General features: G+C 38.9%; 1 protein-coding gene across 1 annotated transcript; it reads right to left on the bottom strand.

Annotated features, from left to right (window-relative positions):
* Positions 1–4,768: 4,768 nt before the first annotated feature.
* On the bottom strand, positions 4,769–25,584 carry PM-ANT (Mitochondrial substrate carrier family protein). The gene is made up of 2 exons (XM_011622582.3): positions 24,788–25,584; positions 4,769–5,707 (listed from the first exon to the last, which is right to left on the bottom strand). Exons 1-2 carry the CDS (start codon positions 25,073–25,075, stop codon positions 5,090–5,092), a joined length of 906 nt encoding a protein of 301 aa, XP_011620884.1. The 5' UTR covers positions 25,076–25,584; the 3' UTR covers positions 4,769–5,089.
* Between the last annotated feature and the right edge of the window lie 1,998 nt (positions 25,585–27,582).

Below are 27,582 nucleotides of genomic sequence, written 5' to 3'. Positions count from 1 at the left end.
TGTGGCCATCATAAAGATTTTTGGCTCTCAAATGATATCTTTCGATATTATTTAAAGGTGTGCTTTACTTTGATAAAGATTTTTGGCTCTCAAATGATATCTTTCGATATTATTTAAAGGTGTGCTTTACTTTGATTGTAGATCTATAAACACATGAAAATCTTGAAATTGGACATTTTAGATTGATAATATGTTAGTGGGTGTAGTGAAATTGGACAGTCCAGATTGATAATATGTTAGTGGGTGCGATTTTTATAAGGTTGCAACCTTGAACAATCCAATTAAGGTGAACCTTCAAATTTTGTCATAACATGAAATTTTGTTGTAAAAAATTCTTAGGATTGTCTTAAAATCTATTTTTATATCTAATTAGAAAATTTTAAATTTCAAAAATGATTAAAATCAAGTAGATCTATAAATATAAGAAATTTTGAAAATGGACGGTTTAGATAATGTGTTGCAAGATGCACTATTTTTGGTACTCAAAAACTTCTTTTTTTTCTCATATTCATGCATCTTGTTGTTGAGATGATCAATTAGATGGTTTTTCAATATTAAAATAACATTTTTAATAAATTTTTGAGGTGCATCTGGGATTCTACATTTTAAGGTTGCGACCTTGTATAAACTTTTCCCTATAGAAGACGTACTATTTTTGGGACTAGAATTTTCTTTTTTGATATCCATATATCTTAATACCATGGTGATCAATCAGAGGATTTCCAAACATCAAAATAAATGGATTGATTTGCCTCTCTTTAAAAACAAAATCGTAAAGTATTCTTTTATGGGATTTTATACAATGAGATCATTTACATTTGATACATAGATGTCACAATTACTTAACCATTTGATATGAACTTAGATAGTTTGAGTTTGTCACAAAGTTAAAAAAAATATCTTTTGAAGTTTGAGGTTGGTCAATAAAATTCCAATTTTACATCTAATGATCAAGATTAATTGTAACCACCTAATACCAAAGATAAATGATCTAGCAATATATTTTTCTTTCTTTTATTGTCTCTTTCTTCCTTGCTCTCCTGTTCATTTTGAAAACCCAAATATTCTTGTCCTTTCTATCTAAAATCCATTCTTTCCTCTCCCATGTTCTCTCTAAAAACCCATCCCATTCTCCCCTTCTCTCACATTCTCTCTTAAATCCATTTTTACATCCTCTCGTTTTTTTTTTCTAAAATCTAAGGATGAATAAGAGAGATAAACCAAAGAACAAGAAAAAATTCTAACATACCTTTAGAAACCCAAGAATGTGACTTTTTTCTTTGATTTCTTTTTTCCTTTATGCTTTCTCTCTTTTTCTTCTGTAATTTTTAGTTTTAGAGAGAAAAAGAAAAGATGCCATTATATAAATTTATAGAAAGAAAATATGAAAACGGAGAAGAAGATTGGTTGGGTGTTAAGAGGGAGAATGTGAGAGAAAGGAGTAATGGGTTGTGATTTTTCAAGAGAACGTGAAAGAAAGCTTAAAAAATTAGGTCTTTAGATAGAGAAAGAAATGGGAGAGGCGAATATTAATCTAAGTTTATGATGTATCAGGCGACAGTTGTTATATTCTCCAGCACATTCAAACATCCGTTGGAGTCCATTTGCTAAAAAAACAGTGCTTGCATAAAAAGATAAATCGTATGGTGCAAATTTTTTGAGAAGTTAATATTCTAAATTTCATTATTCTTTTTTTTTTTTTTCAGATTCATGATCACCATGGTCTATATCATAGACCTCGGAAACTTTCGATCCCATGATCGATCTCCAAGCTGTATTTTGAATGGGGGGCGCATGTAAATAGATGAGTCAGCTAACTCGGAAAACCCAATCACAAAATCGCTGTTATTCATTACTAAAAAAAGACGCGATTAGCATGCGGCCAGCACACATATTGTAGAAATGCGGGCTTGGCAATAAATATATTTTTAAAATATAATTTGACCTTAATTTTTATAGAATATAAATCTTTAACATGGAGATAATGGATATGGAAAAAAATAATAATAATAATTAAAAACTAGAAATAATAATTATATTAAGAAAACATTTGAACCGTTAGTTACAGGTGTTTTTAGATGGATCACTATTTGCATCCATCTTTAAGATGCTTTATACCTTTGGACCGCATATTATAGAAATACGGTCCAGCCCGCATGAAACAATTGTTCATCAATATTTTCTAAGGAAAATTGTTTCATGCGGGCCGAACCGCATTTCTATAATCTCTTAAAGATGGATGCAAATAGGTGGTCCATCTGAAAACAAATGTAACTAACGGTCCAAATGTTTTTTAACATAATTATTATTTCTAATTTTCAAAGTATTATTATTTTTTCATATTCATGATCTCAATGTTAAACATTATATATTCTCTAAAAATTAAGATCAAATTATATTTTAAAACATATATTTATTACCAAGACCGCATTTCTACAATATGCGGGCTGGCCGCATAAAAACCATATCCATTTTCTAATAATGATGGCTACCTGATAATCCTTTTTATTTTTACTGGTGCAATGTGAGAAGCATTGATGCCCAAAATTTAATTAACTATATTCGCATAAAAAAGAATAAAATAGAATATTTGTATGCAGTCTCAATCGTCCGATCAAAGATCATATGGTTGAGAGTTAAAGCATTTTTGTTGTGAAAACATCAATTTTTTTTGACATTTGGCCTAGTGCTATCCCAAGCTTCATTTAGATTGTACGGCTAAGAAATACTTGCCATCTCGGCATGATATACAAAGGCCAAATCTAACCAGACCATAGAGGCGACATTGTGACCTGGGCGGGTATCAATGGAAATAGTCAACATTTCAATAAGAAGAATGCATACATTCAAGGCTTAGAGATGGAAGACCGGGAATGATTACAATTTGGATTCTGGATGCCTATTTAATTTCGGGAGGCTCATGGGATTCAGAGAGATGTCGAACTTGGATCAAGAAGTGGATTTCATCAGCATAATACTCAATCCTAGTCGATGGCAAAACAAATAATTCCTTTTTAAGGTTTTAGGGGTGTTTGCCAGGGGGATCCTTTTCACATTGGTGGTGGAGAAATTCCAATTGGAATATCAGTCTCAGACAAAGAAGGGTCAGCAAGGTGATTGCGACTCAATTTCGGTGACCATGTCAAGTTCTTTTGTTTTTGGTTCAAACAGGAATGATCACTTTTGTTTGGGAAACTGTCCTCCTCTGGTGAGTTCTTACCAACCTCTCTATATGTGCAACTAGACTTGGATAGATACATTCCAAAAATTAAGACAACAAACAAGGCATGAGATCTACCGGTGCCGCACAGATCACAAATCTTCACCTGGCTTGCTACAAGAAATAAGTTGTTGACAATTGAGATGAGGCATGATATCAACAAGCATTTGTCCACTGTGTAAGGAACATGAAAAAACAGGGGTATCTTCTTTTACATTGCCCCTCTGCTTATGCAATGAGGACCTGGGGCCTCAAACCTTAATTGGTTGGTGTCTGGATCAATAAACCGTCAGAGCAGTGGTGCTCACCACCACTGCACAAGAGAGGAATTTTACTCTGGAGGATATGCTCGGCTGCTACAAGATGGAACATATGGAAAGAGAAAGGAACGTACGGGTTTTCAGGGGCCGGTGAATGATAGGGAAGCTGGAAAATTTAGAATACAGTCCATAATACCGGACTGGGCTCCAGCTTGGAACGAGTTTGGTGGCTTCTCAAAGACTGATCTGATGATTAACCTAAGTCAGGTTGCTGCTTTTGGAGGAGGAAAACTATAGAGCCTCCTTAACCATAACGCCCGGCCACAAACCTACATTAAACTCAATTGTGACATGCGCTCTATGGGAAATAGAGGCCCCGCTGGTATTGAGGGTTTCATTCTAGATGAGAACAACAATTCTTGCAGGGCCATGCCATCATTGTACTTTAAATGATGCAAGTTGTTGGCACTAAAACAGGAAATGCAGCTTTTGGAGCTTGGACAATACAAAGTGATATTAGGAGATTCAACCAATGTGATAAATTGGTGCAACGGCCACTTTGTTATTCCATGAAAGTGGAAACAAGTTCTGGTGGAAATTCATTGCCATTGTTATTGCAGGGATCGAGAGGTCAAATTCCAACACATAAATAGAGAGAGAAATCAGGAGGCCCACGATCTAGCCAAAAGTGGGGTTCTTCTCAACACAATTGGGGCTGTTCATCCAGGCTAGACCAGTTTGTAGCCGTCCTTAGATTTCATCTGTGATGGAGCTCTCATCCCTTCTTGCTCCATTTCTTCTCCTTATGGCCTTGTTCTCTTCATCTTATTCTTCTTTTTCTTCACTTTTCTTCTTCCTATTCTTCATGTTACCTATTCTCTCTCTTCCCGTTCCGTTTTTTCACATCTTATTCTAGTTCTTCACCTTCTCTTCTTCTTCCCCTTCCTATCTTAATATTACCTACCTCTCTCTTCCGGTCCTCCTGTCTCCTTTATTCTTCTAATCCTTCCCATTCTTCTTCCTTCCTGACAATAAGACTTTATTTTCTCTTCTGTGCTAGTGTCTAGTATTGACCATTTTTCACCTTGTTAGCTAAATAAACAGCCTGCCCTTGTACAATTTTTAATTCATAAATGGAACTTTTAGTTAAAGTTAAAAAAAAAGGCATTTTAGCACCAATGCTCAAGTTTCAAACAAATTTATAGAATATCAGATTTTTACGGATTGTCCAACTTTTGCTGAGTTCAATCAAGTTGGCATAGGACCAGGCAAATCGGGCCAAGATGGATTTTCTAAGCTCTGCTTGAAACCTGCTTAGAATGATAAAAATGAACAATGTCTCAACTAAAAAATTTGAAGATGATTTCTCCTTGCACAATGCTTACAATTTTGACATGCTCATCAGCACAAACAAAACTCCATTTTCCCAATGAATTTTGAAAAAACAGTAACCGGAAACCTCTCATATCTATCATACATCAACGGCAGCAGAAACAGACAAGAAGCAACTTGCACTCTCAATTCCCCTACCCCATGCCCCCACCACCCTAAAAAAAACAGGGTTGCAAAAACCTTGCTCAGAGAAATGAATAGAATGATCACTATGCTTTTACAAGCTCCCCCAATTCATGAAGTGCTTGATCTCATCATACAATACTAATATCAATGCAGCACCTGAACTCCTGAACATGTTTGAGAGTGCCCCCCTATAAAAATACTTGACACCCTCTAACCTATAAATCTTGGACCAACAATCTAGCGTACTCTGATAAGTCGGTCTCTCAACCCCTGATTGCATCATCATACGTCTTCTCACTGTGTCCAACGGGTAAGAAATCAATCCTGCTGATGTTGTTACCCCTTGTGCCACTATCCACCTCTTCCAAAAAGGCAACCCTCCTCCAAGAATCTCTTTTGCAGTGTCAAAGCCCCCAAAATAAAGTCCTCTATGGACTATCATACCATGAAGAGAGGCTGGGAGTCCACGATATATCCCCTTGACACCATCAGTTTTGTAGATGCTCCTTAGAAAGTGGCAAACGCCCTTAAATTGCCGGGCTTCCTGTTTACCAATATCGGCAGCAAGGCGAGTGTGGGCAATATCAAGGGGGTAGATGATGATGAGGGTAGTGCAGCCAGCTGCAGCCCCTGCAATGAAGTTGGCACGTGTGGATGAGACAGGGTCGTCTTCGAATGTGCTGTTCCTCAGCATGGTCCTGTACAGGTCCTGCAGCAGGAAGTGGTTTTAGAGTGAGAAATTGCCTTACTTTATATGGATAGGAAAGAGTGAGTGCATTCTAAGGTCTAAAGTTTAGTAAATACAAAAAAAAGACAACCACTCCTGTACACCCTATATCTGTAAAAAAAGGTTCACAAGCATTCGAAAAAAACATAAGCATTGTGTTTGTCTCCAATCTGTGAAAAAGGTTCACAAGCACACACAAAGAAAACAAGCCTGTATGCTTGCATGCAAGTGCAAGTGTGCGTGTGTGTGTGTGTTGGAGGGGGGGGGGGTACTAGACTTGTATTCGATGCTGTTGCAACTTATTTGTTTGGAGCCCAAAGTATAACAAGTAAAAGAAAACAATCTTCTTTTACTGGTGACAGACACCTTAACCTATAGGTTTGAGCTGCTTGCTTGATGGAAAGTAAGTTGAAACACTGGATCCTAGTGATACATCAATTTAGAAGTTTAAGTCACACACAGAATTGGCTAGTGCAGGTAAAGTTTAGACTTTGGAGAAAACATCATTGAGCAACTGGCATTATATCAACCAGCATAACAAGGTTTTCCATATATGCTGTCAAAGCAAAATTTGTGGTTTCAAAGACCATATTGCGTGTTCAATTCATATTTAGCATTCTCTACAAGTATCAAAGCCATAGAGCCATGGTGAAGTGTTGTGAGGCAGTTCTTGAATTAATGCTTAACGAATATCTCTGTGGCAACCATGCGTCCAATCCGTCTCTTTCTAGATTGGGTCGCTTCCTGATTTCTATAGATTGGGATACCACCTTTCCTGGAACTCACTCCTTGGCCTTACCCAAACCCACATCAAACCACTGCCCTATCCTCCTTAACACTAACCCTTCCCTTAGTGGCCCGAAACCTTTTAGGTTTGAATTAGCCTGGCTGGAAGAACCTTCTCTTCTTATAACCTATTCCCTGTTTGGTGGCAGGACATAACACTGTAGTTGGGTGGGCAGGCTTTAAACTGCAGCGCAGACTTCAGTTACTTAAGGGCCATCTCAAACTTTGTAGTCGGAACCTTCCGGGCTTCCTCGGACCCCAGAAAGCTTCCACCTTGCAGACCATCCAGGCCTTAGACAATCTGGAAGAAACTAGGACTCTTGGATCCTGAAATCCAACAAAGGGATCACCACAAGCTCCAATATCAATCCATCCTCAAGAAAGAGGAAATTTTCTGGTACCAGAGATCCAGAATAAAGTGGCTGAAAACTGGGGATATCAACACAGGCTTCTTTCACAGAACGGCCAATTGTAGGCGCAGAGTTAACTCAATCTACCAGCTGTTGGTGGAAGGAAACCTACTAGATCGAGGTCCAGATATAGAGCAAGCCATCCTTGGCTATTTCCAAGCCCTTTTCTCTGCTCCCCCAATCCCCCGAACCCAAATGGGAGACCTAGATTTCCTAGTTTTACCACCAAAGAAAGCCTCTTGGTTGGAAATACTTTTTTCTGAATCCGAAATTTTAGCCGCTATCTCATATTTGGACTCAGAAAGCGCCCCTGGACCAGATGGCTTTCTCTTGGCCTCGTTCAAGCTTTCCTGGGATTCCTTTCCAGTTGACTCCCTCAACTTGTTTGACGAATTCCATGCCAGGGCGGTAATCCATCGAGCCATGAATGCTACCTTCATAACTCTGGTACCCAAAATCGAAGGTGCTAATCAGCTTAAAGACTTCAGACCTATAAGCCTGGTTAAATCCACCTACAAAGTCCTTGCTAAGGTCCTAGCCTCTCACCTCAAAGAGGTCTTGCACCTAGTTATCTCCCCCAATCAAAGTGCTTTCATCAAAGAGCGACAAATTCTGTATTGGAGCCCTCATGGCTCACGAATGTATCCACTCCAAACACCTGAACAAAGACCCTGGTATTAGCGTAAAACTAGATTGGGAGAAAGCTTACAATCATGTCGACTGGGAAATTCTAGAAGAAACCCAAACCAGGATGGGTTTCAATTTGAGGTGGAGAACTTGGATCAGAGCTTGTTACTCTCACCCTCACTTTTCTATCCTCATCAATGGCACTCCCAAAGGTCACTTCCCTTCCACCAGAGGCCTCAGACAAGGGGGGCCCCTATCCCCCTTCCTCTTTAACATTTCGGCAAAGGTTTTCAGCCAGTCCATCCATAGAATGCACTCAGCTGAACTGTTGCACGATTTCACTATAGGACTTGGGCCCCCCCTTGTCTCTCATCTACAATACGCAGACGACACCCTGGTCTTCTGTAATGCATCCGCTGGTGAAATTCACAACCATTTCCTCTTACTCGGATGCATCAAATTCGCAACTGGCTTCAAAGTCAATTACGACAAAACCACCATCATGGGGATTAACGTTGATTCTACCACCCTAAGATCCTATGCCGAAAGTTGGGGTTGTGGAGTAACAACATTACCCTCCAAATATTTAGGACTTCCTCTTTGCCTCGGCAAACCTAGCAAAAGTTCATGGTCCCACATTGTCGACAAAGTGGACCATAGATTAGCCGGATGGAAAGGGCAGTTTCTGTCCCCTTGGGGTAGGCTCACTCAAATCAAAGCAACATTACCCAACATACCAGTCTACCAGATCTCTATTTTCCATATGCCAGTTGTTGTTATCACTAGGATTGAACAATTGATGAGGAGGTTCTTTTGGTCAAGAGAAGACTTTGACAATAAATTCCACTTGAGAGCTTAGGATAAGCTATGCCAATCTAAGAAAAGGGGAGGTCTGGGGATCAAAAAACTGAGAACCTAGAATTTAGCCCTCCTCGGCAAATGGTATTGGCGACTGGTGACCCTAAGAAACCACCTATGGATTGACATTCTCAAAACCAAATATCGCCTCCACGACTCTCCTTGGCTGCCTAAATTCATAACAAACTACAGGTCTTCAGGTATCTGGAGGTCTATCTGCTATGCTTTTCAGCTCTTTAAATCCTGAATCAGATTCCATCCTAGATCGGGGAACCGAATCCTCTTTTGGCATGATCTTTGGATGGGCCACACCCCTCTCAAGGACAAACACCCTGATCTCTACTATCTTGCTCGAGATCAAGGCGCAACAGTAGCCCAAGAAATGCTACTGGCCGGAACCTCTCGCTCTTGGAACCCAGTTTTCAGGAGAGCTCTAAATGATCTAGAGATTGCCTCTATATCGACAGAACTACAAGCCTGTTTCTTAGCTCCTGTTGGCCACAACCGCATCATCTGGACTCCCTCACCGATTGGCTTTTTCAAGGTGTCCTCCTTCTATCGCAGCCTGTCGCTACTTCCCACTTTTCCCCTAGCACCCACAGCTATAGCGGCCCAAGCCTGGGACTCCTTAACTCCCCCAAAAATTAATATTTTTTTGTGGTTGGCTCTCTCCAAGCGAGTTCTGACAGTCGATCATCTGCAACGACGTGGAATCCAGCTCCCCAATCGTTACGTGTTGTGTCTAGCTGAGGAGGAACAAATAATCACCTCTTCTTAGACTGCCCGTACGCCTTAAATCTTTGGGGAGCAGTCCTCAAGTTGTTCAAGGTTGAATGGGTGCTGCATGCAGAGGTGACTTCGATTCTCTCCTCTATCATGTCTTTTCCTTGGCCCAAATCAGGGATTATTCTCTAGAAATCAGCGGTGGTTGCATCCCTGTGGGCTTTATGGATTGAGCACAACCACAGGATTTTCAGTGGGGAGTATTCTCCCTAGTCCAAACCCTTTACCAAGCTCAAATCTACCGTCATCTTCTGGGCTACCAATCACCCTCGATTCAAAGGAAACCGGCCTCGGTCTTTCATCAAGATTGGTATAATGTCCTTCGACATCATTGCTCTCACCCTTCCAGGTCTTCATTTTGGAAGCCACCCCCTCAGGGCATGCTTAAGCTCAACTTCGATGGATGCTCTCTCGGCAATCCAGGGCCATCAGGAATTGGAGCCATCTTTAGAGACCACCTTAGCTCTACTGTGACTTCAGTTTCCAAACACATTGGCCATAACGACTCGATGGAGGCTGAGGTGACAGCGCTTCTAGAAGGCTTAAAACTCATCCAACATCTCAAATTGCCCTCCCTCATCGTAGAGGGTGACTCCAGGAACACCATTACCTTGGCTCAAAATCCTGCAACTAGCCCCCCTTAGGTTTTGGCTCCATCATTTGATCAGGTTTATTACTTCTGCAGGAATACATTGGTCATTTGGACGCATACCTGGAGGGAAGGAAACCAGGAAGCTGATACCCTTGCAAAAGAAACAGCGGGGATGGCTGGAACTAGAAGCTTTTACTTTTTTGGTCTTCTGCCTTTTGCTATGCTTTTTGTATGGTGGTTCAGCCTCTTTTCTTTGGTTACTGTCCCTTAACAGTAACTTCTCAAAAGAGGCCTTCCTCCCACTTTTCTTTCCTTTCTTCACTCCTTGAGCACCTTTTTTGTGGTTCGTCGAGGCTTTTGTACTCTCCTTTCTCTTAATTAAAGGTTAACATTATCAAAAAAAAAAAAATTCTTTGTGGCAACATGATGGGGAATACTATTTCATACCTCATCTAGTAACTCTGGTCCTTGAGTTCAAGTTGATACATCAAATATTATAAATAACCATAACCAAAAAATGGATTGCATCTAGTATCTTACTAATAGTTACAGGTAAGGTTTACTTTCTTCTTCCCTATTTCTTTTCTATGTTGAAGCCTCTCTTAGCTCAAGTCGTACTACAGTACACTAATACAGACTTCCCATAACAATAATAAAATCACTAAACAAAATATATCAATAAAAAAGAACAAACTGCTACTACTAGCTCATTAAGAGATGAGATTAGAATCAAATAGAATCCTACCACTCAATGAGTCCCCTATATAGTGACAAATTAGCATAAATGTAACAATCACTAAAAAGTAATTATTTCGGGTTGTGCCTCTTCCCTATGTGGTTAGGGCATAACAAAGTTGTCAGATTCGCTTCAAAGTCTTCTTCGGTTTGGTAAGAAAAGTTAAGCAATTTGGTGCTTCAGATGATTCGGAGGAAGACTTTGGACTTTTTTTAATTAAACATAAATAAATTAGATATTTATATATAAAAATACATATAAATAATACAGCTTTAAAAATAAGAATTTCAAAAAAATAAAAAAATAATTTTATATAGATATTTCTTTGCTTAGGCTGAAAAGGCCAAACCTTTGGCCGAATCTGGCCGAAGCAGACCCGAATCTGACCGAAGCGGATCAAAGCGGAAGCACCGGGCTTCACTTAGCTTCAGTCTATGCCTAAAATCCGAAGGCTTCGGCCTCTTCGACCAAAGCGAAGCAAATTGGACAACATTGGGGCATAAGACAGTACCCAAGATTCAAATTCCAGCTAACATACATAAAAACAAGAAGGAAAAAGGACTACCTCTCTCTCATGTGTGCACGCATGCAGACCCACACACATCCTATCCGATGCTTGAATTGTTGGTGTCCTCAAGCATTTTCAAATTTAACCGCATAGATAAATTTACTTGAATGGTTCGCTACTTATGTCCTCTACACAGCATTTTCAGTTGTAAAAATGCACCCGTAAGTCTCGAAGTCTTCGTGTACATATCATGTTCATAAAAACCAATGCCAAGGGAACAGAGGTTAATGTGTACATGAAAAAAATCTGGCATTACATTCAAATTTGGGCCAAAAAAGGAAGAACCACTTTTGCTTATGTCAGAGAAGGGAGAGAGAGAGATGAAAGGAAAGAGGGAGAGGAAGGTAGAGTGATGTGAGAGTCCCAATTGAGTTTGCCGCACCTCTCACACCAGTTTTATACTAATAAAAAGTAGTGAAAGAGCAAAACTACCCATTGAAACTCAAATAGGACATATAGGTCCTATTAACTTAAAATGAAAGAGAAATAATCGTTATAAAAAGGAATTTAATACTCCCCCTCAAGCTAGAGCATAGATGCCTATGATGCCTACTTTGGAACAAATTATTTGAAACAGATTATGACTAAGAGCTTTGGTGAAGATGTCTGCCAATTGATCTGAAGAATTCACATATAAAGTAGACACCTGCTTTACTAGTGACCTCTCTAATAAGTCTACTTTGATATGTTTCATTCTCTCATTAAACACTAGATTGCTAGCTATATAAGTTGAAACTTTATTATCATAATACATCTTCATAGGCTAAACAATAGTAAACCATCTCCCAAATCCGTGTCTTCAACCACATCAATTTACATGGAGTACGTGTTGTTGCTCTATTTTTGGCCTATGTATTTGATCTAGCCGCAACATCTTGTTCTTGCTTATTCATGTAACCATATTTCCACCAATAAAATTTATTATAAAGTTAGTATTTTAATTTTCCATTATCCAAGTTCATTGAATTCTTCTCTTGTAAGCACAATAGATTTACCAGTATAATTTGCCCGAAGGTAAATGATCACTAGGTCTATTCACATAGCCATCATTGCTCTAAGATTTGTAAGAAACATGATTTGCCCAAGCACGCCTACCAATCTTATCCCAACACTTATCAACTGCATGGTTTATACGCCTATAGCGCGTACATTTTCGAGTTCCACGACTCCTGCCTCGATCACCTACAATATGGCTTCTTCCAAAGTCATGGCCACATACCTTACCTCCGCCTCCGCCTCCATCACCTCTCCCACAAATGTATTCAATGTGATCCATCACTAAGACTCAAGTCATAAGGTGTACGAGAGGCAGAAATTCTGGCACGTTAAATGGGCGCATACGCATTCTTAAGGGATGGCAGCTCAATGCATGCCAGAATCTGGTCCACAAACAGGATGGTACTCAGAATTAAGACCCGATAAAAATTTAACAGATGTGAATTTCTCACGATGGTTCCTCTATATTTCTACATCACTAGATATATGCAGATACATATTCAACTATTCCCACATACTTCTAAGAGCACTATAATATTCACTCACTCTTATAATCTTGTTGCAATTGAAACATTTTCTCACACACTTCATATACCCGAGAGATGTTCTATCTAATGAATATGTTTCTTTCAGAGTGTCCCAAACTTCTTTAACAGTGTCAAGAATCATAGTATTTGCACTTATTGGAGGCTCCATACTACTCCACAACCAAGTGATGATTATGTAATTTTCTCTCATCCACTTCATATCCACAATCAGACACACTAGGCTTGTCCTCAGTAAGTATTTCAATTTCCCCCTAGGACCAAGAGATACTTTAACAGATTGAGCCCATATAATATAACTGGACTCATTTAACTGAATGAGGTAATTTGTATCGCACATGTTAAGGAAGACTGAAGGTCGTGGGTTTACTTTCATTAGCCATTAGTGTAGGAACTAAAAGATAAAGGGGCCAAATAGGGTCAACCTAGTAGATTCACTCACACCAAGCCTAGAAGAATGCTAGGAATAGTTTTTTAGTAAAAAACGGAGAGAAATATTTATCATTCAGATTTGATCACAGCCACATTCTCACACTTGAAAAAATTAGGGCAATACCAAATTATCCAAATCTGATCATCACTGTGCTGCTCCTCTTCGAGTAAACTAGGGCAGCACCTATCCACACAAAAAACTTTGGTTTTTTTAGAGAAAATTTCCATGAATCATCCACGGTTGCCTACAAACCTCAAAAGTAGGTAACGATTCCCTCTATTGATCCCGATCTTTAAAGAGGAATCGTAAAGCAGCATCACCACATTAAAAGCAGCATCACTACAAGGGTTTCTGTACACAAGGAAAAACAAAAAAAGAGGAAGAAACCTAGGAAACAACCCTGGCATTCAGATCGAACAATCCTAGGAAGTACAACCCCTTTTTTTGTTAGGGTAGAGAGGAAAAGCAACAAGGGGAAGATTGAAAGAGAAGCTTTTTTTTTTTGGGATTAGGGTAGAGTAGAAAATAATAGGGAAAAGAATAAATGGGATGAAATACTTTAGGATAAAAAAGAAAAGCAAGAGGGAAGGAAATGATCATTGCTCTGATACCATGTCAAAAAAGTCAGAGAGAGAGAGAGAAAGAAAAGGAAAGAGGGAGAGGAAGAGTTACATGAGAGTCCCAATTGGGTCTCATGCACCTCTCACACCAGTTTTATATTAATAAAAAGTAGAAAAAGGGAAAAATTGCCCATACAAATTGAAATAGGACATATAGGTCCTATTAATTTAAAATAAAGGAGTAATAAGAATTAGAAAAAGGACTTCTAACAGCCTATTATATATATTCTTTTTCGATATTCATTCCCATCATTCCCAACTTGTCCAATATTCATTCCCATCTACTCTACCTGATTGCCTTCATAGAAGATTTCCACAGATTGACCTCAACATAAGAAGTTCTAGGAGGCCACGAATATTTGCAAAACATTTTCGCAGAATATGCAACTGGGATATCAGTGTCCGGATAAGTGTTTTTAGCCAAATTCAACTCATTAACTGTAGAAACCATCATGCACTATACTCAGCTTCAACATTACTAAACAGAATAACAAGAATTACACGGTCACCACCAACCATAGTAGTGTATCAATTTTTAGCTTTCCTAACCATCAATTATCTAGCCCAAGTGGATTATGTGGAGCCTTTTGGGAAGAGAATATTGTCACTGGACATCAAGATGTCCTTCGCAGGGGATAATTACAGGTAACTGAGCATTTCGGTACTAGAAAAAATGTCTGTTGTGGGAAGCATCCCCTGTGCATAGTGCACGGCGGATGGAGTGACCCACTGGACAAAAAGACATGATGCATGGTCTGCTTTTTATGTTTTTTTTAAGGAAACGTGATGTATGGTCTGTTGATAATCGAGATGCATGAATTCTGAACTGATTTGTCAAACATGCAAATGTCCTCTGGTAGACCACTTGCTAACACATGTAGATCTGCCCTTTTCCTTTTTTTCTCTTTGAATGCCTTGCCCTTTTCTGCTTTTTCTCCTTGCCAATTTCTTTTGTTTTCTCTTTCTTTCTTTTCTTTTCTTTTTTAATTGGACAGTTCCCATGCTCTTTTCTTTCAATGTGTATTTCTCTGTAATAGGAATTTTCTTCTTTATTTCCCATAAATATCTCAAGTTTCCCAAATCCTGGAACTCAAATGTTTCATTTGCAAATATTTCAATTCCAGTATAGCTGCCGTGTCATCACCAATATGTGCTGTTAACTCCATATATGAAATGGATTGTAGTACATCAGGATGCAATGTTTAAGAAAATTTGAATAGTCAGAACCAATTGAATGAATGCATTAGAGATGCCTTCGTCACCGATATATTGAATTCAGCTCACAAAGACCACTTCAGTCTTTAGATTGCTTCAAGTCCAAAAAGCATAATGGGAGTCGTTTTCTTCAAGGAAATAGGTAGTGGCACATATGAACTTGCTCTAGATACCATCTATGAAGAAGCATAGTTGTTGGAGGCGGGAGGAGGATCGGGAGTAGGGTCAGTTTGGGATTCGCCGAACCGCCCTATAGTGGAAGCTCCCTAGTGTTAGGATCGTCGTCCGTACAATGAACAACACAAGGAGCGAGATCCTTAGGTTTATGGGAGCGAGATCCGATGTCAGTGGGTTCGATGGTTTGACTAGCAAGAATCTAAGCTCTACTATACAAAAAAATGAGGTTGTAAGTAGAGCTAGTACGAGTTCCCTTGGTTAAGGAATTGAGGTTTAAGTATGTCATATAACAGGGGTTATTCTTAAAGTATAGGTTTCAAGGTCCTCAGCTGATTGGCTCTAAGGTCCGCAGGTGCCATTTACTAGTGATCCCTGATCAAGTGCCCCCCGACCATAACAATGGATTTATTTATTTTTGTGTAAATAACAACGGAATAATTATGTAGCTCTATATGACCACTACATCTTCAAGCCATGACACAAGTTTAAATGAACCATTCCCTCTAAATCCCCAACAACCCAGAATCCTACCACTCAAGACTCATCTTATTCTAATGTAGTCTCATCTGCTTCCATAATTTCTCAAAGGCGGGCTCTCCGAAGAGAAAAGAGGACTCTCTCTCTCTCTCTCTCTCTCTCTCTCTCTCTCTGACTGATGTAAAAGAAGCTTTTTAAAGCTTGGAATGAAAGCATATACTTTCATCTCATAACTGTAATCATATTTAAGACTCTAAAACAATAGGACATCATAAATATAAAATTTTAAATGAAATATATATTCTCACAACTAAAAGGGATGGCTTACACAATAGGACTTAATAAAACAATGGGTCACTCTAAACTATGCCTAGTTCAAATTAAAAATATAAAATAATGGAACTTCACGCTATGCGAAAAAGGGATTGGACTTTAACACCATGGAATCATAAGTTCCTAAGTAATGGGAACTTCGGACAATGATAATCTTTAACTTGGTATCATCCGTATGAAAGTAAAGCCCATAAACATGGAACACAAGATTTTAATGTACCAAACCCTTGGACCATGGTTGATGGAAGCGGGGATATATTTCAAACTGGAACTTGATTCCACTGATGGATGGAACGTGGTCCCCTTTTTTTAGAGCAAGATCCCAAAATCGAAAAAAAGGGTCCCTAATGATCCCTTGTAGGAACCATAGGATCGAGGTTCCAGAGTGGGATCGTCACCCTACCAGCAAGGTTCCCTTAACTATGGGAAGGAGTCACTAACATCTAGTTGGAAAAGCAGACACTCTCCATCGCAACAATCTAAAATAAAACTCATACTGTACTCATCTTTGCTACTGCAGTGGAAGCCTAGCTCTGATCCATCAAGAAAATCTTGTACCTCTTGATTCTTCTATTAGGTTCAAATTTTTCAAAATCCATCACAATCTTCCCTTCAGGGAGAGGACTGACATCCTATGTACCATTCTTTTTCAACTGCTTCCACCTCCTCTTCTATTGTTTGTCTCCACTCAAGATGGTTCACTGCTTTTGCAAAGTTATGGAGTTCCTAAAAAGAGTCTATAGCATAAATATGCATCAGATTAAAAAGGACAAGAAGGTCCAATCTCCCAACAATAGCAACAAGATCGGAACCCATGTGACAACAACAACACCAAACAAAGCATCTTGTGTCAATGGAAAATGCATCAAACATTGGGCTTTGGGGGTCAATATGAGGCTTTACAAGTCTGAGGGTCCAAGCCATGTGAAAACCAGCTGCTGAGGAATCACCCAGTCCTATTCAGCAAACCCCTCTAATTCTGTGCACTAAGACAAAAGGGCTTATGAGACAACTCATTTTCCAGTAGGATTAGCTGTAATGCTCAATTTTCCGCTTCATCCAAGTTACACTGGTGAGATCTTGCACATGGCACCACCACTACAAGCACTTTGCTTTTGTTGCACTTCATCCATCTCTCAGCCATTGCAAAGATTTGGATTTTTTCACTTTTTTCTTCCAAATTTTCACATGTTTTGCTGGTTTCTTACTGCTTGTGATCTATTTCCATTCATTATTAGTGCAAACCAAGAAAATTGATACTTTGGAAAATACTACTTCACGGCCGCTGAGGATGCACAATTCACCATAACTCCAATAAATTACAAAAACAATCCACTATATACCAGCTCAGGAGCTAGGTACAAATAAAGGACATGAATCCCAAGGAGAATAATTCTTACCTTTTCTCATTATGCATCAATGTTCTTAAAGCAGAAGCAAACTAGAATACGTGGATGGAAAGATTAAGAAGGCCAATGATTCCCTTGTTATCTAGCTATTGAAGTTAATGGAGCCTCAAGTTCATGAGAGTTTGATGTACCTCGCGAGCAAAACTGGGATATACATTGATTATCCTCCTGAAAAGATAATGCTACAAGCATTTATCAGTTTCATCAAGATATAGCCAAGGTGACAATTTGCCGATAGGAGTATTTTGGGACCCCAAGAGGCAAGTGGCAGGAATTGATTCAGCATTACCCCATGTCTTCTGTTATAGGGATCAAACAGCCACAACAAGAAACTAGAAGGATCAGAACTCCTTGCAAATCTCAAGCTAGCAATGAAGCCATCAGAAGCCAAATCTCAGCAAGTGTAAGCAACAATCTCTTAATATTGCTCAGCACCCCTATAGAGATTATCATCAGTCATTGTTTGGGATTATTTTCTAGTTATTTTAGGGCTATTTTCAGTCATTTTTAATTGCTGGACCAGTTAGGACTAGTTATATTTTAGATAAAGCTTGGATGATGATGATGATTTAGTGCCAACTCTGCCCTGGATGGTCCCAAACAGGTTATGCCGGACCCAAACCCGGATAAAGGCGGAGGGTTGTGTTAGGTAGACAGCCAACGTAAAACTTTGCCACACCTGCAGAATGGCGGAATAGGATTTTCATGTAGCCGACCCCAAATAGTTCGCAGCTTAAATGATGATGATGATGATGATGATGATGACTCCTATAGGCCAAACAAAATGGAGGGGAGTTATGATGCTGCTCACATCCACAAGAGCATCTACTCATCTCGTCATATACGAGAGGCCACATTAGTAGGAGTCGAGGAAGAGCATTTAAGAAGTCATGTTAACCCAGGACATCCAAATTGCTAGCATTTCAACAAGTTGTAGCATACCAAGGGATATTGATTCCTCCATCGATGTTCATCTGTCTTTACCACGGCCAATATGACAACCATACATATTACCACTGCCAACAGACCCGGCTGGCCCACAGGCATCAGGCCGAGTATGGGTCCACATTTAAAATCCATGGGGCCGGTCCTAGATCAGGCCCAATAGGTCTGTTCTAATTTCGGATTGGGCACAGGCCACCCTTGGCGCACAGCCCGAAATTTTACAGCCATAAATATGGACTACATATTTTTTAATCTATGGACAATAATTTTTGTAGTCCATATACTATTAGACTAAACTTTTTATAGTCCATGCATTATAGACTATAACTTTACAGAAATTCATATATTAAACATAAAAGATATAACCTATGGACTATGACATTATAAAGGTTGTAGCCTATGGACTATCAGCTTATAAATAGTCCCTCAAAGCTTAAAATTGAAAACAAATTAAAACCCACCCAAATAGCCCCGTTCAAAACCCTAACCTTTGAAACTCTCTCTCTTTCTCTCAATCTCTCTCTCTCTCTCTCTCTCTCTCTCTCTCTCTATCGCTCTCTCTCTCTCTCTCCCCCTCTGAAACTCCATCCCCTTCCACTATTCCCCTTCTCCTCCTCTCGCTCATCCTCCACTCTAGTCTAAACCTGCGACACAAAAAACCTTCATAATCTTATCAGATGCACCTTCAATACTCACTATTTTCCCAACTCACGCAACCATTCGTTCAAATCCATAGCCTCTACAACTACCCTTCCTCTCTCGAAACCCATCATCCACACCAACTCCACCCTCAATTGCAACCGAAAGAATGGTTCTGGTGCTGCATTTGACAATTTTTTTGGGAGGTTCCCAGCTGTGGCGCCAGAATGCCGGATATCAGTTTACAAGATTTGCTTTATGTTATCAAATGCAGCTGCATAATGCATTTTATAGCCCTGGGCGCATTGCCTCCACCTGCATACGCAGGAATTTACTACACATCCACAGATGCGGCGGCGTTGCATTTGGGGCAGTGCGCCCACATATGTGCCACTACTCATGGGCAGAAATTTTACCCACCAACAGGGGCCAAATTGTAACCTGCCCCCAATCCAGGGAGAAGGGGGGAAAGGATTTGGGGGTTATGTTTCTCTAACTGAGAGGTTCTTGAAGCGCAAGAATGTGGGCCCAATTGTATCGATGAACCCAAGGGCACAAGTAAGTAGACAGTAGATCCACAATTAGCACGGGTGTTTGAGGGTGAGGACCTTGATTGGATGTCAAGCAAGCTAAAGGGGCCGAAAAGGAAGCAAGGCCTAGCACTAGGTCACAAAGGAAGAGAGTTGGGGGGTCCACATGGACATCGGTTTAGGAGATCGAGGAGGCTGACTCAAAGTTAACAGAGTAAAAGAGTATGTAGAGGAAAGCGATGATTCTAATGATCACAACTCTTCAACCTTGGTTTTGGATGGGGGAAATGCATTGATGGATCATCACATGACTTATCAGATTAAGACTTGAAAGTCAAGAATAGGCTTATTGACTGAGTGAGCTTGAGTGTATTTGTATCTTTCATATTTCACATGTTATGAACTTTTGGGCTTTGGAGTTTTAAATTATGTCTAGGCTAGGACTATGAGGTTGTTGTCGTGAACTTGTAATTGTTTAGTATTTTGGTCTTTGGATGTTATGTTAGATTTTTAATTACTGTTACTATAGGGATGGAACATTGTTGTTGGAGGCAGAAGCGTGGTTCGGGAGTAGGATCAGTTTGGGGAATGCTGAAGCGCCATAGGGTGGAAGCACCCTGATGTTAAGGATTGATGTCCGTACATTCAACAAGCTGCAGAGCTAGATCCTAGAATACCTAAGAGCGAGATCATATATAACTAAGACCGAGGCTTTGACTTGGAGGGATCTAAGCTCCACTACACATAAAACGAGATCAATTAATAGTATATAATAAAAACTATATCAATTAATAGTACATAAAATTAGGATCGAGCCACTGCTACTCCAATTTGGTACAATAATACAATTTAATAGCATCATGAATTGGCTTACTATGACATTAAACTAGAGCGTTTTCATACCATAATTCTAGTATACCACGATGTAATGTGCACCATAATTTAACATATTCTAAAGAAGAAACTCTACAATATCAAGGAGAGAAGCCATAGTTCAATTAGTAGTATAGCTCCCCTCCTTGGACGGATCGTACAAGCATGTCGATCGAGATCTCTATCTAAACCCAGCTCCCTCTAAGATCCCTCAAAGGAGCCACATAATCAAGTTCCTGAGGTGGGACAAAACCCCCAAGGTTCCCACAACTATGGGATGGAATGGATTACTTCATATTACATGTAAGCCAACAAACTCTGTTACACTTTATCAAACTATTACATTATTAAGTGATATAGACAACTAATGTATCAGAGAAAAGTACTAATTTAAATTTCTATTATAACATAAATCACACATTTGTGTTTTCTTATGCATTCTTATATTTTTATGATTTTTCTAAATTATTAAAATTTATTGACTGCATCAAATGTGATGCACCTGCCTCTAGATTGCATCAAGCCACATCACGCATTGGAGCCCCGAGCGCATCAAGTCTGCATCCCGCATTTTGATAATGGCTGGTTTAATGGATGAAGAAGATAAGTGGATAGAGAGAGAAAATTCTTTATATATGGGAGAGAGATGACCCATGGGGCCTTATTCAAACAACAACATACAAAGCTTTCGTTATTCCATCAAAGCGCCTCGCATACATAGATCCATATAAGTATGATTGAATATACAAATTCGGGACTCCATGCTTGTATTGGAGGTCTTTCTCAAGTTCTAGAGAGAGAACACCCTTTTTGCCTTGTTGTTTCGAGTTCCAGAGCTCTCAAATGTGAAAAGTTCCATTGATTTGTTGATCCGTTTTGAGCGGCTTGGCTGTGTAAATTCGAGATTTTATGCTTGAATTTGAGATGAGTTCAATTACATTGCTCCAGCTACATGTCTTGGGCTTCTTGTTGCTGGTCTTCTTGCTAATATACCGTGATCTTCTTCTTCACCAGGCAATATGATGAAGTGGTTAAGGATTAATATGACTCCTATATCTTTAGGGTCTGCTACTTCAGCCTTTAGGGCTCAGAATAGTGGTGACTCTCTAGAGAGCAACAAGTAGATCAAGAGGTAAGCACTAATAATGCCACTTTCAATGTGTGTATTACGGTGGTTGAATTTATGCCTTTTGGGTCATCACTACATATAGGCATCCAGGCCAGGAATGGGCCCAGCCCATAAATATTGGGCTTGGAGGGCACAGGCCTAGGCCAAAAGGTGGGCCGGACTCAGTCAGGGCAAGGTCCAGCCCTAGCCAGGGCCATTGGCAGCCATACACCAGATGAGGGATATAAGATTTTTCATAAATGAGATATATGAGTTCCTCCAAATGCACGGGGATCACATAATTGTACCATCTCTACTCATTCAGGAAGTCATTACTTATCTTCATGCATTCATTCTTTCTGTAGCAGTGAGGTACTGCTGCTGCCATGCATGTTTCTGTTCAAATCTATCACTTCTAGCCCTTTATTAACTGATCCAGGAGCTGATCACATGATAGGCAGCATTTTTAGTTTCTACATTTCATCCCGATCTCAGTAAGACATTTGTTATCTCATGCGCATGGCATAGTCACACCAGATCATGAAGTTGGAAGAGTTGACCTTTCACCATTCTTTCCTTTGCCCTCAGCCCTCCACGTGCCAAATTTACCTTCAGATATGCATCCTGTTAGTCACATACAAAAAACCCATAATTGTTTTATAACTTTATTTCCAACAACATATTAGGCTTTTTTGGGAATTAAGGGCATGGTGACCATTGGTAAGTGTACTAATCCAAGGGGCATGGCTTTTGAATGGCACATCCTTGAGCCATGGAAAGAGAAGTAAAGACAAGGAGAAAGAGATGAGGCGTTCCCAATATGGTCCCCTTAAGTGAAGATTCTCAAACTCATTTTACCTTGCTTCATGCAATGTTTGCCAAATGGCCAAACTTTCTAAACTACCTAATACAAATTCACGTAATGGAAAATTTCTTTAATAATGTTTAAGGACCACCCACTGTTTTGTATAGAGAAGATATTGTGCCATATACTGATTTTTTTATGATTTTACAGGAACAGCATGGCTCTATTAAATAAAATTCAAAGATGAAGCGTACTGCATTATCATACAGTTCCATGAAACAATAATAATTTAATGTTAACAATGAGTAATCTTCTGGAACAACAATAATTCTGCTAGTTCACATTTTAGCATCAGTTGTTTTACCACACTCATCAAATGGATTTCTAAACAATTGTGAATTGACACTTATTTTTATAATTTGATCTTTCAATCATCACTTGAGTCCCAACCTGTTGAAACGCCCTCGTACATTCTGAGTGACAAAACACAAATTAGAGGCAATTACATACGCCTAAGATGCAACAGAAAGGAATGCAATAATCCTTTTTCTCCTGGGATTAATGGTTAAATAGGGAAATTGCATGAGACCATCATACGTGACAAGACCATATTCCCGAGACTAATGATCAGATCATACATAACAAATCTTAGACAATATCATATCTCATGGACACTCGCTTAGTGAATCTAGAATCAATATTGTTCCTTTGATTCACAAAAAGAAATCAAATTTGATAAAGAAACATATCAAGATCAAAGTATTTCACTACTTTTAAGGTTACACACATATCTATTAAAATTGATCCAATTAAGAGATGAGTAAGGTGCATCCAAACCATGGCAGAGAACCACAAAAAAAAGGTGTAGTTATAGGTGGCTGGCTATCCAAACTTTACCGATTTGGTTAACATTCTCAAAAAAAAAAAAAAAAAATCTTATTTTTCCTCTTATATATCTTGATAATAATTCCTATTTCAATATGTCCTGAAAGGAGACCCTCCAGCTCCAGCTCCAGAGCTCCTCAATAATTCCTATTTCAATAGTCCACCCTAGGCCGCCAGGTTTTTTTTGTTTTTTGGTTTTAGGGGGGTGGAGGTGTTGTTTTCCAAGACAACCGACCACAGGTTCTCCTCCCTTTTTCAGGCCCCATTGAGATTGCGAACTGTAACATGGCCGAAATGTCTAACGCTGCTAGACAGAAGTTAGGGTAACTCTCTCATTGTTGAACAGGACTTGCTCAATGTGATATTCTGGCATCAAATCAGAGACTTAGATTCAATGCCATGAAGAATACTTAGGATCAAATACATGTCATTTCCTCTTCACTTTGTATCTCATTCATGCATGTGTGGAGGGCAGCAAATGACTTGGCAGATGGATTAGCTAAGTCAGGTGCTGTGAGAGATCGCTTAGAGATCCAAAGTAGGGTGTAATGCTGCTCAGTACTAGTTGTGACTTACAGCTGTTGTCTGCCCAAGGTATTTGTTCCTGGAATCCCTCTTCAAAGTCTAACACACCAACTTCATCAGCCGCTATGCATCTCCCCCCCCCCCCCCCCCCCCTCTCTTCCCCCCACCTCTTTTTTTCATCTTTCCTGGCTCTACCCACCACATTTTTCCAGGGTGGTGTAGCTCTATTTTTTGCAGAGAAGTGGTTGCCTTAAGGAAAATCCTTCCTACTTCTTCTTTGGAGGAAAAATCGTTTGGAGGGTCTCTATGGCTGCCTCGCTCTGGGTCATCTGAGTAGAGCAAAATAACAAAATTTTCTGGGGTGAGGAAACCTCGGTGTCCTATTTAGTCGAGAAAGTCAGATCTTTAGTATCCTTCTAGGCCAAAAATCAAAAATTGTTCAAAGATCTCTCTTAATCTGACCTTTTTAGCAACTGGCACTCTGTTGAACGTGAGACCTCCAAGGATTTCTTGGGCCTCACTTTTGAAGGCCTCTGGATTTAGGAGTCTCCAAACTCGACTTTGATGGTTGCTTACTTGGCAACTCAGGACCCTACGGTATAGGAGGCATTTTCGAATCACATGATGGCTCGATCCTACTTTCCTTCTCCCTCCCCATCGATATCCCAAATTCTACACAAGCAGAGGCCCTAGCCCTCTTGAAGGGCCTTCGAAAGTTCATCCCCAATTGGAGCCCCCACTTGATGGTCGCAGGAGACTCCCGGAATGCCATCGCTTGGGCCTTCGGTTCCGCCGACTGCGCTTGGAGATTACAACATATATTCGATGAAATATCACACCTTTGTAGGGGCCTTAAGGTCTAATGGCAGCACGTTTCCATTTTTTATTTTATTTTTTGCAATTGATGATTAGTTGAATAGAACAGTAACAAATTAGAGGAACTTCTTTCCTTTGATGGATGTCAGATTAATAGAATTTCAAACAATTTGGTGGCATGAGATTCCATCACACCAATTCAACATAGTCACACCCCAATTCACACCTAATTACCTTCCTAGCATAATAACATGGCAATTCAAAATCTAAAGGCGTTGGATTCAATCACAAGTAAACCAAATATGGAACAGAAAAGATAAAGAGCTGCTTAAATAAAGAGAGAGAGGGAGCAATTGTAAGCGGGGGGATACCTTGAGAGAGAAATTGAGGGCCACGGATGGGTAATACCTAAGGACACTGCTTCCATTTCCCCTCCATAGAGAGAGGACGCCCTCTTCTCTGAAAGTTCTGATTATACAGTCAAACATGCCCTTGAATCTCCTATGTTTCCCACCTGTAATGGCCAGGTTACTCTCTTGGGTCTGAAGAAGAAGCTTTGCACGCTCGATGGGTGCCACGATTGTGTGAACCATGCCACCCATAACAGCACCCACCATCAAATCTCGAGGGAAGTTGGTCCATGCTTCCTCCTTAGGCATTCTTCGCCTTCCCACGACTCTCGCTCTATCTCTAGGTTTTTTACTGGGCCTTGGTTGTCTCCAATGCCAATAGTGCTAATGGATCCGGCCCAATGTTTCCCGTATGCTCCATTTTCATCCTGAGTACGATTTGCAAGACTGGATAATATGCTCTAGTACAGAGAAAAAATACAGAGAGAGGAGGCCCCCAATTTCTTCATCTTCCTTCACCGAACGCAATGGATCTCTCTCTAACGATCTTTCTCTCTCTCTCTAACGATGAATTTTGTAACTGTAATGCTCTAAAAGAATGATTATTCTTCCTTCAAGGCCTCTCTCACCCTGCAATTAAACATGGAAATGGATTGGCAAAACCCCTCTCTCTTTCTAAAAGTTTCATTTTATGTCAGGGAGGAGTTTATCGAAGGCGGCAAGGCTTCTCTCCCTCTAACTTGTTCTCAGAAAAAGGTTTACAAAAGGCGCTCAGTTGGAAAATATTTATCTTGAGGTTGTCACCTCAAAGCTTACAAAATTATGGTTCTAGCGTCAACATTGATCCTAAGACCCTCCCATTATTTTTTTTAAAAATAGTATATATTATTGCATGTTATTTAGATTATTTATTTTTTGATAAATCTACTTTGTCCTATTTTTTGAGCTACAAAAATTCATAATTGGTAGTCAAAACATAATTTTAAAACTATTATAAATACTTTTCATATCCAAAGTATTTTTGGACAGTGATGAACTTATGAGCGAAAATACTGTTTATTTTCTAATATTTTTTGTTATTATTTGTCAACACTCTTTCCCTTCCCATTGGTTGATTTTGAGTAATGGTCTCGTTTTCTTAAGAGAGGTTGTATATATCCCCTCTATCTCTCTATGTACAAGGTCCTTCCAAATGTTGTGTGAGGCATGCCTATATTATGTTGCTTCAGGAGCATAGTTTATTTCTACTCTCTAATAAGGAGATCCACTTGCGAGATTTTTTTTTATTTGATATTTTGAGAACCAATAACGAATTACTAGATGATTACTCTATTTATTTTTTTTTGAAATTTGAGTTTTCTAACACTTTCAATCTCACCATCTAATTAAATGGTCTCTATTCAATTTCAAAACATTATTTTTTCAAGGGCATGGAAGGTACAATTAGGATCTTTTTTTACTTGAGATTAATCTATGGTCGAAAAAATTATATCTCCAAAATTTAGGATCTTAAAATTAATTATGGGTCGGGTTTTACCTAAGGGAGTAAATAGACATTCCACTCCTACGGGAGTAGAATATTATTTTGATAAAAATGAATAAGACAAATGACAAATTTATTGACAATGTCCTTATTTTTGAAGCTATTTCATTAGATAATTCATTATTTATTTTGTTAGAGAGTACCAAAACTATTGTTACTCAAGTTTTTTCAAATCCTGAACAAGTAACGATATTTTTGTTACTAGGCTGTTTAAGTAATTGAGCCAAATTACTTAGTTACCTTTGCTTGTTTTGATTCCACCTCATGACATGTTTTTTCATTAAAAAATTGATTTAGAGTTTGGAACCCCAAACAAACAAGGTATTTATACTTTAGCATAGGTAACTTAAATGGGACCAAATTATTAAGATACTTATGTTTTAAGGATTGATTAAATAGAGGTATTGAGGTCATTTAGATTAATTGATTTAAGATTGTTATATTATCAAAATGTCATCACTTGTTCAAGGTTACAAACCCAAAACAAATGATATTTGAGTATTTCCTGACAAAATTATTTAGAAATTTTTTGTTTTTTTTTTTTTTGGCTATTTAGTTATTTAGTTACTATTTGAGGTGGTCCAATGAACTAATTGATATTTCCCCTTAAAAAAGAGTACTATACTTTTTCTACCTCAATTACAACATAAAACATGTAAGGGTGCAGTAGGCATACCGATGCATCCATAGCTGTAGAGGTAAGGTACACTTTTAAATGTTATCATGGTATATAATTTTGATGTAAAATATTTTTAGGACTATCTCAAAATATATTTTTATATCAAATTATAACATTTTAAATTCAAAAAATGGTTAAAATCAAGTAGATCTATGAACATATGAAAATCTTGAAAATGTACGATATAGATAATATGTTGTAACATGCACTATTTCTGAGACTTAAAATCTCTTTATTTTTCATTGTCATATATCTCGATGTCGAAATGATCAATCAAAGGGTTTTTCAACATTAAAACTACCTTTTCTAATGAATTTTTGAGGTACATCCGTAGTACTACACTATAAGGTTGTATCCTTATATAAACTTTTTCCAACATGTACAGAGCAGAGAGGGCGACAGTGACATATTGTCACATAATATGTCAATTCTATTTTTATATGTGCAATCATGGATACTGAATATTCATATAAAGTAATATATTCATGAGAGTTTTTTTTTTATTTAATGTTGCACTGCGTTTATTGAGTACTAGTTGAAATACGTGCTTTGCACATAAGAATGAAATAAGTAATCAATAAACAATTGTGTAAA

The sequence above is a fragment of the Amborella trichopoda genome, chromosome 5 (assembly GCF_054954075.1).
Source record: "Amborella trichopoda isolate Santa Cruz 75 chromosome 5, AtrichopodaSantaCruz75HAP2 v2.0, whole genome shotgun sequence".
In the NCBI taxonomy this organism is placed as follows: domain Eukaryota; kingdom Viridiplantae; phylum Streptophyta; class Magnoliopsida; order Amborellales; family Amborellaceae; genus Amborella; species Amborella trichopoda.
The sequence above is the reverse complement of the archived record's forward strand: the minus strand, read 5'-3'. Positions and strand labels throughout refer to the sequence as shown.